General features: G+C 41.2%; 1 protein-coding gene and 1 pseudogene across 2 annotated transcripts; both read left to right on the top strand.

Annotated features, from left to right (window-relative positions):
• Positions 1-2,086: 2,086 nt before the first annotated feature.
• Positions 2,087-6,186, top strand: LOC137709487 (uncharacterized). Its single transcript, XM_068448580.2, has 4 exons — positions 2,087-3,494; positions 4,057-4,461; positions 4,670-4,875; positions 5,540-6,186. Exons 1-4 carry the CDS (start codon positions 3,065-3,067, stop codon positions 5,786-5,788), a joined length of 1,290 nt encoding a protein of 429 aa, XP_068304681.2. The 5' UTR covers positions 2,087-3,064; the 3' UTR covers positions 5,789-6,186.
• A 680-nt stretch (positions 6,187-6,866) lies between these two features.
• LOC137749494 (uncharacterized) lies at positions 6,867-10,979 on the top strand (annotated as a pseudogene). The gene has a single exon (XR_015958393.1). The product of XR_015958393.1 is annotated as an uncharacterized LOC137749494 (transcript).
• Positions 10,980-14,372: the final 3,393 nt, after the last annotated feature.

The raw sequence follows: 14,372 nt of genomic DNA, 5'->3' as shown, positions 1-14,372 counted from the left end.
TTTGGTTTTTAATAATTTATTACAATGGATTATTTTAATACTCTTGACTGCAAATATTTAGTGCATTTGTGTCTAAAAACGTGAAACGTGTAATATTTAAGTAATTTTGTGTGTGTGTGTGTGTGTGTATTTGGTAAAAGTTACTTTTTATTACCAACCAACCAAAACATATACAAGCTAGCTATAGGCCCAAAGTAAACATATAAACAAACAAAAGATGGGCCAAAAACAAAATAAAACACAAAATGAGTCAATCAACAGATGTGGTCCAAAAGCTACACAACATAATCTAGAAACTTCTAATGTAGTCTCCATCTCCATTGTTCCACATGATCCATCCAATTCCTCTTCCACTACCGAGCATCGCCTCATCAATCTCACCTTCCAACTCTGATCCGTTCATCAATGTATAATGAATCGGGTAAGGGTGGTAAACGGGTAAAGGAACTGCGGGTCGGGCGAGTAACCTAGGTTAGGGGCAGGTATGGGCCGCTTCCAAATGTTTTAGAAAATAAACGGGGCAGGGCAGACCTGTGTCATTTATAGGGCGGGCCGAGTCCTAAACCCTAGAAAAACAGGGCCCTGGACCGACCTGTTTCTAATTATAATGAACGGTCGAGATTGAATAATAACCTATCATCCAATGTGAACCGTTAGTTTCTACCCTAATCATCTCGAGTCCAGGTTTCCAGAATCAGTCTCACTCCCACCTTTCCACCATCCATCACTCCCTCAACTCCCTCGACTCCGACGACATCCCAAAGAACCTAGCCCATCATCGCCACTACGACCAACACGACGGCACCACCCATCCAACCATCCTCCTCAACAACATCCCAAGACCCAGATAACCCAGGTCCTAGAACCTCAATTCTCTCCTCTTTGACAACACCACCGCCATCGCGACCACCATCACCCCATCACCGCCGTCGAGGACACTACTACCAGTCATCATCCCTCTAAATTTTAGGTAATTTTGAATTAGGGTTTTGTTATTAATGTGAATTTATGGTGTAGGGATTTTAAAGTTTTTAAATTAGAATTTGTAGATTGATGAATATCGAGAATTTTCGTGGGTGTTGATTTTACTGGGTTAATTTGCCCTCCAATTGGGTATTGGGTATTTATTTTCGTGGGTGTTGGGGTTATGGGAGGGAGGGGCAAATGGCTATAATCGATGCAAGTCGAGCTATATACCTATTTAGTTTCTTGTGGTTTTTACTTTTATATTATTAGCTCTTATATGGAAATTTTCCAGGGTGAATAAACAACATTTAAGAGCTACTTGCTTCTTTTACACGTACAAATATTAATTTATCGAATTATACTACTAAAACAATTAATCAGTTTGCAAAAGAGAAATAAGACGGATAAAATCCATGTTTCAATTCCATTTTTCTTTAATTGACTCGGAGTTGACTAAGTTTTTTTAACAAGTGATATTATTTACATTTTATACTAAATGGATAGAGAAGTGAGCTAAGCCTTACAATATGTTTGTCATAATAACGTGGTTTAAATTCATCTTTGACGAGAATCGAACCTAAGATCTCTCACTTACACATGAAAAGAAATATCACTAAACTATAGTACTAAATGACTGGACTTGACTAAGTTTAACCGACAACAAATTACCAAATAATTTCATTTCATATCCAAATTCATTGCAAGATTTTTTATGATATCAAAAGGGCAAGAAAAATGATGCACATTTTTCCAAAGTAAAGGAGGGCAAGTTTGTAATTTCAGACCACCATGCACAAATCAAACCCACTTTTGCGCGGCTTTTTTTCTTAATTTGTTCATGACGATATTATTCTTTGTACGAGGGCTGACAAAACTGTCTGGTAATGGTAATGTCCACTGTCCTGCGTTCCCCCTTGAATTCCGAGCTCTTCCCATTCCCAGAAAAATCCAAAACCCAACACATTGATAAACCCTAAATCCACCCATTAATTTAAAAAATTAAACTAATAAATCACCCAAATCATTTTATTAAACAAAATCAAAGAAAAATTAAATAATGAAACTTTTATTAACTTAATTAGATCAAATTAAAGTGGAAAATATGCTAATCCAACAATTTACTGCCCACGGGTTGAGACGTTTTACATTGTTGCCAAACAGTGCTCTCTCTCTGTGCACATATTTTGCTTTTCTGGGTTGCAGGGTTTTCAGCTGGAAGCTCTTTTCTTTTTCTCCACATTTGAAATTTTGGGGTTTCTGGGTGGCTTCAGCTGCAAATAAAAGCACTTGGCTCTTCTGGGATTTTGATGGGCTTTTGGTGATCTAGCTTTTGAGTCCTAAATTTCTAAACCTTGAAATTTTTGGGCTTTTTAGGAGTTGGAATTTTGTGGTACTTTTTATGTACTTTTTGTTCTTCCGGGACTTGCTTTTTACTGCAGTGCGCCTCAAATGTATGGGGTTTGAGCAGTAACAGTGAAGAAAGGAACAAATCTTGTTGAACTTCTTTGGATGAGGATGATTTGGGATTTTTATTTTTTTGGTGAGTTTTGTGTAATGTGCTTCCAGGAACTGCAAAATGTTGGAGAAATCTGCTGATCTTTGAGCACGTTTTGTGGGTTCTGATCTCTCTGGTGTTTTTGTGAGTCCATTTTACCAAAGGTAGTGGAATGCACTTTAATGAGTAAATAGTTTGTACTTTTACTGTTCTTAGCTCAACAGATTTTCTGAGTTGTTACTAGTTCAATGTTTAGATCGATAGTTTTCTTGTAAAGGAAGCTTGGATTGTTTGATCTTCTGCTTAGATCTAGGGTTTCTTGCTTACCGGATTCTGGCTCAGAAGGGTTTTGAGAAGTACGAGTTACCCCATTTTTTGTTAGAACTTCACGGTTTAATTGTTCACAAGTCAAAACATACTTGAATTTCTGCTGTTAGATCTCACTGTGCCTTCAATGTATAACGACCTTGGAACATAATAGAGTTATTAGTTGGCAAAGGTACTTCGTGTGCTGGTGTTATTTTCGGGGTTTGAATTGTTGATTACGAAAGAGATATTCATAAGTTTGCGGGGTTGAAGAGAACCCAATTTGTTTAGTGGATTATGGATTTCTTCAAAGTGAAGAAATTTAGGAAAGCACACAAACCAGACCCTGAAAATGTGTCGGAGGACAGTCCTGTGCCACAGCCGGAGGAACCCAACAAGAAGAATAGTGGCGATGACTTTGGTAAGTCGGCCAATGCTGATCCTGTGGCCGAGGCTGAGGACGATGATGATGATTTCATAATTGAGGAGGTCAAGCGGAAGTTAAAAGAATTGAGAAGGAACAGCTTTATGGAGCTGATTCCGGAAGAAGAGTCATTACCCGAAGAGGAAGAAGAAGAAGAAGCCGGTGAGACAAGCTCTAATGAGTGGAGGGATGTAGAAGCAGAAGGCCAGCTACGGTGGTGTGGCTTTGTTGCTGTATATGACAAATACTGGGAAAGGATGTTGTTCTTTGAGCAGATGAGTGCGCAGCACCTTAGTGGAACTTGTAAGCGTTGTAATTTGTTCTAATTTTTTACCTTTTCAAATTAGTACTTTAAGCTTTAGGACTTTACTTCTTTTTGACTGGTTGTTTGAACTTGAAATGTTTCATCTTTATATGAATCTACCTGCATGAAATACATATGAAGTTTTCCCCTTCATAGGTAAATAGAAAATAAACGTTCTATGTGCCCAACAAGCCATATGGGAGATTAGAATAAGTAAAGATACGAGGAGATGGCAGTGTTGAAATGATGTGAATCTGATTTGAGCTTAGTTCTCTTTCAAATAATTGGCAGAGAGTTGAATTTTCAGACAAACGTAGATAGCTCAAATTTATTGAAACTTGATTCAGTTAAGCTCTAGGTATACTAGCAGTTCGTAAAAGTACACAAGCTGATGTTTGTGAAGCTAGTTATACTACAAATAAAACAATACGTTTGTCCATATGTTGTTTCTTGAGCTCCAGGGTTACTGCGGACTGATAGTTTTTTAGATTTCTTTTGTTTTTCTTTTTGGTAAAAATAGATTATTTAAACGTTCATTGCAAGTAAATGTTTGTCTTTCAGGCATCCAAACACCCACGACTCCATCACCGCGATCTGCATCTAAGAAGCTTACCTCCCCTTTTCGCTGTCTTTCTTTGAAGAAGATTGAAGAGCCTGATAATGAGACTGAGCACCTTCAGCAGCCTGATGATGATCCTTACCAGGATATCGAGACATCATATGTAGGTCAACTTTGCCTGTCTTGGGAGGCACTGCACTGTCAGTACACTCAGCTAAACCAGCTAATTGCATGCCAACCTGAAAATTCCAACAGTTACAACCACAGTGCTCAACAATTTCAACAGTTCCAGGTTTTACTACAACGGTATATCGAAAATGAACCTTTTGAGGAGGGCCACAGGGCCGAAATTTATGCTCGCACGCAAAGACTTCTTCCTAATTTACTCCGGGTGCCTAATATACAAGGTAAGCTTCTTGTGTCAATCCAAAATGTTTATGATCAAGAATTTGACTGTGGTTGTAAGTTCAGTTACGAGCACTGAAATTAGAAGCTGTTTTTCATGCACGACCAAATTCATATATACTAATTTCTCAGCTTTCTATTATTAATATGACGTGTTGGTAAATTTTGTTGTTTCCGATGTTAAGAACTTGGCGTCATGAATTTGTTCAGGTCCAATACAAAAAGGAAAGGAGGAAGAAGAATCAGATTCGTCGTTGCATGCTCCTGATCTCATCAAGATTATTGAAACCTCAATCCTTACTTTTCAGCTTTTCCTGAAGATGGATAAGAAAAAACCAAGCTCTGTTCTTAACTTGTTTGGGAATCAAAACCAGGCTGCCACCCCACTTCAGCAGATTCAAACTTCTCTCCAGAAGGTGAAATTTTTTCTAGTGTATCTTTTCTTTTGTGTTTCCACCTTAGCATCTTTATACAAGGTATTTCAAAGTCTTATGATAAAAGTGGTCTGGTTGATTACTTGGTTTTAATTTCAAATTCTATTACTTTTTACCTGCCGAAAGAGTTTAGCCATATTCTTACTTGTGTGAGTTTCTTCATGATTTCTCTTTCAGGGGGTTTGTGAGCATATATGCTTATACATGCATAAAACATTTGATGGAGTACTAGATTACCCTTCAGTGATAGAATTCTTTATCCAATTTTTCTTATCCCACGACCATTGTGGTTTGGGTACTGATAGATCTTCGAACCAAATGATGTCTAGTGTGTGTCAGATTCAAAATTTCCGTAGATACTATCTAGTTTGTTCGAAATATCTAGATAGATTAGCTAAAAACTTGTTCAAGTTATGCTGGTGTTCTTAACAATTATATTAAGCTGTTCTTCACAATTATATTAAGCTGGCGTTCTGAACCTTTTGTAATTATTCTGTCTTCGAGAATGCAATGTGTGCTATTGAAGCTGGTGTTCTTAACAATGATCTTGTTTTGTATGTGTGGTACTCTTGGACTACTATTATGACCGTTTCTTTTTACTCAAATGATCATATAATGTCTTGAAACTTGTCTATTTGTGCTGCAGAAATGGATGAAGTTAAAGGAACTGCGCAAAAAGAGGAAAGGTTGGAAGAAGAAATTGTGGCCGCAATCACAGGAAGATGTTCAGCTTTTGTTCAGCCTCATTGACTCCAAGGTTTTGTCAAGAACCCTCCGGATGGTGAGAATAAGTAAAGAGCAGCTGTTTTGGTGCGAGGAAAAGATGAAAAAACTCGACTTAGTTGATGGCAAGTTGTGGAGAGACCCGTCTCCCACCCTGTTCCCCTATCAATAGCCCTCGGAATGAACTAATTCAGCATATGTATTCCTTGGATGGTTAGCAGCAGATTAAGCCCTCTCTCTCTGGCTTCTCATTCAGTTTCTCTTCTGTATGCTGCAAGGAGTACTATCCTCTGGAGACTAAGAACACCGACTTCAAACATTTCTACTACCGATATATGAATGTTACGAGGAACTTCCCTTTTGCCATTGAGGCTGTCGAGGAGCCGCGATCGGATTTACTACATGAAGAACTCAGTTGTTCAAATTAAGTTTTCTGCAACTGTAGTATGTTATCATCTCTTTCATTAGGTCTGTGAGTGTGAGCATTCGTAGTTTGTACTAACAACAACCAGATTTCCCTTTTGCTATGTACATTTCATACGGTCAAAGTTTTTCGAGCAAGTTCTAAAATGAGTCATGAGTTTTCAATTTTTTGACATTGCACCTTATACGATATTTGACCAATTGTCTCACATTGCATTCATCCGTTCTAACTGAAGGTGTAAATTGGTCAAATGTCAAAAGGTTTAGTCTCCAGAACTTATGTATATATAATATTCAAGGGATAAATGATTTTAACCAATCGAGCTGGAAATCCTAATACAATCAATTGAATCTTCTTCACAACACATAATCTGGATAGGGATGTTAGAGACATGAGCAACGATAGTGCAACCGAATATCAATGTCATAGTAATAACGATAACATTTATATCGTTGTTTTTTTTTTTTTGAAAAGGGAACAACGGATGGCAAGTTACAATTATCCACTTATTTTGGGTCCAGAGAGGCTATGGAGAATTTCACCATGCATGTGCCCATAGACTAAGCACAGTAACTAGCTCAGATCATCGAACTTGAGGTCTCTTACATTTTTTTTTTTTTGTTTATTAAGGAACCAAGGTCTTCGCACTTACTACTGGACCGCTTACTGTAATGGCTAGATATGTTTTAATGGGGTCGATAATGTTCACGTGGCGTCGATATTTTGGTTGACCAATCAACCAACGGACTTGTGCATGTCGGTTTATTTTCTTTTACTGGGCCAAAAGGAAAACCCAAGCCCATCGAATACCCGAAATACAAACCCCTAATTTATACATACGGAGATCCGATCTCAATCCCAAAAACCCTAAATTCCTGAATTAAAATCCCAATCCCCGCTCAAACCCTAGTACCAAATTCTCGATACCAAAACCCTAATTATGGCGTCCGACGACGAGATAGAGAAGACGCAGGAAGAGAGGAAGAGGATGGAGAAGCAATTGGCCTCCCTCACCTCCGTCACCTTCGACACAGACCTCTACGGCGGCACAGACAAGGGCGCATACGTCTCGTCGATCCCTGTGAACGACGACGATGACAACGCGGAGGCCATGGACAACGAGATTGCTCGGAGGATGGCGGCGTCGTACACGGCCCCCAAGTCGGTGTTGAACGAGAGGCCGAGAGGCGGCGACGCCGATGAGGATTTGGGGTTCAAGAAGCCGCAGAGGATTATCGATCGGGAGGATGATTATCGACAGCGGAGGTTGAACCGGATCATATCGCCTGAGCGGCACGACCCGTTTGCGTCCGGGGAGAAGACTCCGGACCCGTCGGTGAGGACTTATGCCGATGTGATGAGGGAGGAAGCCCTGAAGAGGGAGAAGGATGAGACTCTGAAGCTTATTGCTAAGAAGATGAAGGAGAAAGAGGAGGCGCCGCCGGAAAAGGAGGATAAGCCTGCTGCAGCTGAGGCGGCGCCTCAAAAGAGGAGGAATCGGTGGGACCAGTCTCAGGATGGCGATGGTGGGGGCAAGAAGGCGAAAACGTCGGATTGGGACTTGCCTGATACGACACCAGGAAAGTGGGATGCGACTCCGACGCCAGGGAGGGTTTCGGATTCGACTCCATCACTGGGGAGGAGGAACCGCTGGGATGAGACACCCACTCCGGGGCGGGTGGCAGATTCGGATGCTACTCCAGCTGGTGCTGTCACTCCCGGTGCCACCCCTGCTGGGATGGCTTGGGATGCGACTCCGAAGCTTCCTGGGATGGCCACACCGACACCGAAACGGCAGAGGTCGAGGTGGGATGAGACCCCTGCCTCAATGGGCAGTGCGACCCCAATGGCTGGGGCAACCCCTGCTGCTGCCTATACACCTGGTGTGACCCCTGTAGGTGGAGTTGAACTTGCTACCCCAACCCCCGGGGCTATTAATGTGAGGGGAGCCATTACGCCGGAGCAGTATAATCTATTGAGGTGGGAGAAGGATATTGAAGAGAGGAATAGACCATTGACTGATGAAGAGCTGGATGCTATGTTTCCTCAAGAAGGGTATAAAGTTTTGGACCCACCATCTTCTTATGTGCCGATTAGGACTCCGGCGAGGAAGCTTCTTGCTACCCCTACTCCAATGGGGACTCCTATGTATTCTATTCCGGAAGAGAATCGTGGGCAGCAGTTTGATGTGCCTAAGGAGTTGCCTGGTGGGTTACCGTTTATGAAGCCCGAGGACTATCAATACTTTGGGGCATTGCTGAATGAAGATGAGGAGGAGGAATTGTCCCCTGATGAGCAGAAAGAGCGGAAGATTATGAAGCTTCTGCTTAAGGTTAAGAATGGAACACCACAGCAGAGAAAGACAGCATTGAGGCAGCTTACTGATAAGGCTCGTGAGTTTGGCGCTGGCCCCTTGTTTAACCGCATTTTGCCTCTGCTTATGCAACCCACTTTGGAAGACCAAGAGAGGCATCTTTTGGTTAAGGTAATTGATCGAGTGCTTTATAAATTGGATGAGTTGGTACGTCCTTATGTGCATAAGATTCTTGTTGTTATTGAACCTTTGTTGATTGATGAAGACTATTATGCGCGTGTTGAAGGGAGAGAAATTATCTCCAATCTTAGTAAAGCAGCTGGTTTGGCCACTATGATTGCAGCGATGCGTCCGGATATTGATAACATTGATGAATATGTTAGGAACACTACTGCCAGAGCTTTTAGTGTTGTTGCTTCTGCACTTGGTATACCTGCCCTGTTGCCCTTTTTGAAAGCTGTGTGTCAGAGCAAGAAGTCGTGGCAAGCACGGCACACTGGAATCAAGATTGTTCAGCAGATTGCCATTTTGATCGGGTGTGCTGTACTTCCCCACTTGAGGTCCCTTGTGGAAATTATAGAGAACGGTCTGAGTGATGAAAATCAGAAGGTTCGGACAATTACTGCTCTATCTCTTGCTGCTCTTGCTGAGGCAGCTGCCCCGTACGGTATTGAGAGCTTTGACTCTGTGTTGAAGCCATTGTGGAAGGGTATTAGGTCTCACCGTGGTAAGGTTTTGGCTGCCTTCTTGAAAGCAATTGGTTTTATTATTCCCCTTATGGATGCAATGTATGCCAGTTACTATACAAAGGAAGTGATGGTTGTTTTGATTAGAGAGTTTCAGTCTCCTGATGAAGAGATGAAGAAAATTGTGCTCAAAGTTGTCAAACAGTGTGTGAGTACAGAAGGTGTAGAGCCTGAGTATATAAGAAGTGATATTCTTCCTGAATTCTTTAAAAACTTTTGGGTTAGAAGGATGGCTTTGGATAGGAGAAACTACAGGCAATTGGTGGAAACAACTGTAGAGATAGCAAACAAAGTGGGTGTTGCTGATATAGTTGGGAGAATTGTTGAGGATCTCAAAGATGAGAGTGAACCGTATAGGAGAATGGTTATGGAGACGATCGAGAAGGTGGTTGTGAACTTGGGTGCATCTGACATTGATGCTCGGTTGGAGGAGCTTCTCATTGATGGTATCCTTTATGCTTTCCAGGAGCAGACGAGTGATGATGCAAATGTGATGCTTAATGGTTTCGGTGCAGTTGTGAATTCTCTTGGTCTGAGGGTGAAACCTTACCTTCCTCAGATTTGTGGTACCATTAAGTGGCGTTTGAATAACAAGAGTGCAAAGGTCAGACAGCAAGCTGCAGATCTTATTTCGAGAATTGCTGTTGTCATGAAGCAGTGCCAAGAGGAGCAACTGATGGGTCATCTTGGTGTTGTCTTGTATGAGTATTTGGGAGAAGAGTATCCAGAAGTTTTGGGATCAATTCTGGGAGCGCTGAAGGCAATTGTGAATGTTATTGGTATGACAAAGATGACACCTCCTATAAAGGATTTGCTTCCCAGGTTGACACCAATTTTGAAGAATAGGCATGAGAAAGTCCAGGAGAACTGTATTGACCTTGTTGGTCGTATTGCTGATCGCGGTGCTGAGTTTGTCCCAGCAAGGGAGTGGATGAGGATCTGTTTTGAGCTTCTTGAGATGCTCAAGGCTCATAAGAAGGGTATCCGGCGAGCTACCGTGAATACTTTTGGTTACATTGCCAAAGCCATTGGTCCACAAGATGTCCTCGCAACTCTATTGAACAATCTCAAAGTCCAGGAGCGGCAGAACCGTGTCTGCACCACTGTGGCAATCGCAATAGTAGCTGAAACCTGTTCGCCTTTCACAGTTCTTCCGGCCCTGATGAATGAGTATCGTGTTCCAGAGCTTAATGTGCAGAATGGTGTTTTGAAGTCCCTCTCGTTCTTGTTTGAGTACATTGGTGAAATGGGGAAAGACTATATCTATGCAGTGACCCCGTTGCTAGAGGATGCCCTCATGGATAGAGATCTGGTTCACAGACAAACTGCTGCTTCTGCTGTAAAGCACATGGCTCTGGGAGTAGCGGGATTGGGATGTGAGGATGCTTTAGTCCACTTGCTGAACTACGTCTGGCCAAACATATTTGAGACATCCCCACACGTTATCAATGCGGTCATGGAAGCAATTGAAGGGATGAGAGTGGCATTAGGTGCTGCGGTTGTACTCAACTACTGTCTCCAGGGGCTGTTCCATCCTGCTAGGAAGGTTAGAGAGGTGTACTGGAAGATTTACAACTCACTGTATATCGGAGCTCAAGATGCTCTTGTTGCATCGTACCCGATGCTTGAGGATGAGGAGCATAACGTATATACCAGGCCCGAGCTAATGATGTTTGTATGAGCGGCTGCTGCTGTGGCTGTCCGGATTTAGGAATGGAGCCGCTGTTGATGTAAGAAGCATGTTTTGTTTTTTCGCCTTCTGGGTGCTGTCTATTTAATCACTAAATGTCACCTTTGCTTTGCCGTTTTACTCCATAGTTGTATTGTTTCGTCTAAATCAGTAAAATTGTTGAGGTACCAAAGCTTTTACAGCTTTAAATATTGTTGCTGAAACGTGTTTAAAAAACTCGTTTGGATGCAAGATTCTGCAATGAGATACATTCTCTTTTTAGCCAACACTTTCATTAAGAAGAGAGGAGCATGTGATCACCTGCAAAAGTATGTCATCAAAAACACAAACAGATAACTTGTAAGGATTACAAAGTTATACCGAGAGAGAGCTTGGCTAACCAACATTGCTTACTGGTGGTGGTGTGCATATCAAGAGATAGAAGAAAGAAAGAGACCTTGAAGTGTTGAAGACTACATGGTGCAATCTAGAAGGAGAAAAACAAGTCTTTTTCAAAGAGAAAGTACTCACCCAATGCGTTTGGGATACTATTTGGACCCGATTTTACACCATCAGTCCAAGCAATTGAGTCCGTAGAGTGAGTAAAATTATGAGCCGTTGGATTGGAAGAAGATTGAGATTATTGATTAATAATTTGTCTAGATATTATTATGATTTTAATAATCATGATGTTATCTAAGGAATTATTGAAATTTATTTCTGAAAGTGCAGAGATAATTAAAGAATCCAAAAGATTGAAATGCTATCGGATCAGAAGATCAAAGATAAGGCTCAACTGGTTGTGGGGATTTATTTTCAAAGTTTGATGTCAAATCGCATGCATCTGGTATAAATAGTTTTTTTTTTAAGTTTTAATTGCGAGGGGATAATTCCAAACGTGCCATTTACAAGAGAATTATGCAATATGGGGGATTATATCTTAATGCATGTTTCTCGGGTTAGTTATGTGTGTGTGGTTCAAGTGCCGTGCAATAATGAAGTGTCAGAGGAGGTGTATGGCTTTGATTACGTGTGGATGGAGGAAAGCATGTGGTAAAGCCACGTCACCAAAGATCAAATATAATCCTTTGAAGATCAAGTCACGTCAAACACATGGGAGTTTGAAATTGGACTCTACTCAAGGATCAGGTCATGCCAAGCAAGTACATCAGTCCTATAAAGCCCCTTCAACTCAACACACAAAACTGCCTTGTGCAAACTCTCGCACTACGCGAAACTTTCAACAACCTTGAGATTTTTTCCACCAACACATCTTCAGTTTGGATAAACAGCACTGTGGAGGCAACCGGTGACATCTTTAGTGTGGGTAAACAGCACTGTTGTCGTAGAATCAGCCGACCGCGGAGCACCTTCAGTTTGGATAAACAGCACTGCGTTGAGGCCGACTAGTTATCTATTCAAGTCTCGGTCGAGAAGGATTTTCGAATCCTTATTGGCAGAGGTCATCTCCTTAGCCTTCTCGGCGAAGTGAGGTGTTACAGGTTACTACATTCGGCACATTAAAAGCCGAATTTGATATTAAAATTCGCAGAACTAGGAGCCTTGTCTTCAGGCTCTAGAACCCGAAGGCCGAGACGTGTTCCTTCCTTGGCCGCAGTCGCAAGATCAAGAAATCAGCAGCGTGTCCAACGCCACATTAACACATTTTACTCATCGGCCGAGCTCGGCCGACGAGTTGGCACGCCCCGCACATAATCAAAGGATGTAGTTAGCTACTCGGCCTATGCACCACGTAGGCTTGGTAGTTTTTAGGGTCAACAGATACAAAGGGGGACGCTAGCCAATATGGGAGAGTCCAAGGGTTTCGCTCCACATCGAAAGGAATCTTGGTGGTGGAAGGAGGAGGTACGTGCAAAAGTTAAGGCTAAGAAGGAATGTTGTAAAGACTTATACCAGGATAGAATCGACGAAAACTATGAAAAGTATAAAATAGCAAAGAATGAGGCGAAGAAAGCCATGAGAGAAGCGAAACTACTGGTTTTTGACGATATATATAAGCGATTAGATACCAAATAAGGAAAGTTGGATATAAACTAGCTAGACTTAAGGAAAGGAAGACAAGAGACTTCAAACTAAGTAAGGTGCATAAAGGATGAGAATGGAAACGTTCTAGCTACAGAGAGCGCAGTTAAAATAGATGGAAATAATATTTTCATAATCTTTTTCAATGAAATGAAAAGAGTACTTCTTTGGGAGAGCTAAGTAACTCAAAAGAGTGTAAACATTACTCCTTCTACAGTCGAATTAAGAAGGAAGAAGTAGTTGTAGCTTTGACAAAGATGAAGCATAGAAAAGCAGTGGGCCCAGATGATTATAGGGATCTAAGTGTGAAATGTCGTGGGAAATACAGGTATAACATGGCTTACAAACCTTTTCAATAAGATTATGAAAACGAAGAGAAATCAAATGAGTGGCAAAAAAACACTTTGGTGCCTATCTACAAGAATAAGGGCAAGGTACAAAATTGCTGAAGTTAAGGAGTCATACAATGAAGCTCCGAGAGAAAGTAATTGAGCATAAACTAAGTCAAGACATGAGTCTCCAACAATCAATTCAAGTTCATGCTAGGGCACTCAACCATGGAGGCAATCCATCTCTTACTAAGATTGATGGAAAGATATAGAGAAGAATTTGCACATGGTCTTTATTAGATTTGGAAAAAGTGTATGACAGGGTCCCAAGAGATATTATTTGGAGGATTTTAGAGAAGAAAAGAGTACAAGTATTATATATCCAAGCTATAAAGGATAGGTATGATAGAGCAAGGATTGATGTAAACCGAAAGTTTTCCCACAACTGTAGGGTTACATCAAGGTTCATCGTTAAGTCCTTACCTTTTTGCATTGGTAATGGATGAGTTAACGGGACATATCCAAAGGTTCTGTGTATGCTTTTCACAGAAGATATAATGTTGATAGATGAAACTCAAGATGGAGTAAATGTGAAGCTTAACATTTGGCGGAAGTGTTAGAATCTAAAGGTCATCGCCTAAGTAGGTCAACAACAGAGTATATGGAGTGCAAGTTCAGTGGGAACGGAGGTTCAAGTGAGTTAGGGGGTGAGGATTAGAGATCAAGAAGTACAAAAGAGTGAACATTTTCGTTATCTTGGATCTATCTTGCAAAAGAACGGAGAATTGGATGGAGACCTCAACCATAGAATACAAGATGGATGGATGAAGTAGAAGAGTGCATCGGGTGTTGTGCAACCATTGTACGCCCAAACTAATGTTGTTTGTATGAGCGACTGCAATTGTGGCTGCCCGAATTTAAGAATGGAGGGAGATGTTGTTTATGTAAGAAGCATGTTTTGTTTTTTCGCCTTATGGTTACTGTTTATGTAATCACTAAATGTCTACTTTACTATGCTTTGATGTTTTACTCCATCGTTGTATTGTCTCGTCTAAATCAGTAAAACTGTGGAAGTACCAAAGTTTTTACAGCTTTAAAGATGTTGCTGAAACTTGTTTAAAAAAACTCATTTGGTTGCAAGATTCTGCAATGGCATACGATCTCTTTTTAGCCAACACGTTCTTTAAGGAGAGAGAAGAGCATGTGCTCACCTACAAGAGCGAGTCATTAA

Source organism: Pyrus communis, chromosome 17 (genome assembly GCF_041283825.1).
Source record: "Pyrus communis isolate YQ-2024b chromosome 17, ASM4128382v1, whole genome shotgun sequence".
In the NCBI taxonomy this organism is placed as follows: Eukaryota; Viridiplantae; Streptophyta; class Magnoliopsida; order Rosales; family Rosaceae; genus Pyrus; species Pyrus communis.
This window is presented reverse-complemented; position numbering and strand designations above follow the sequence as displayed.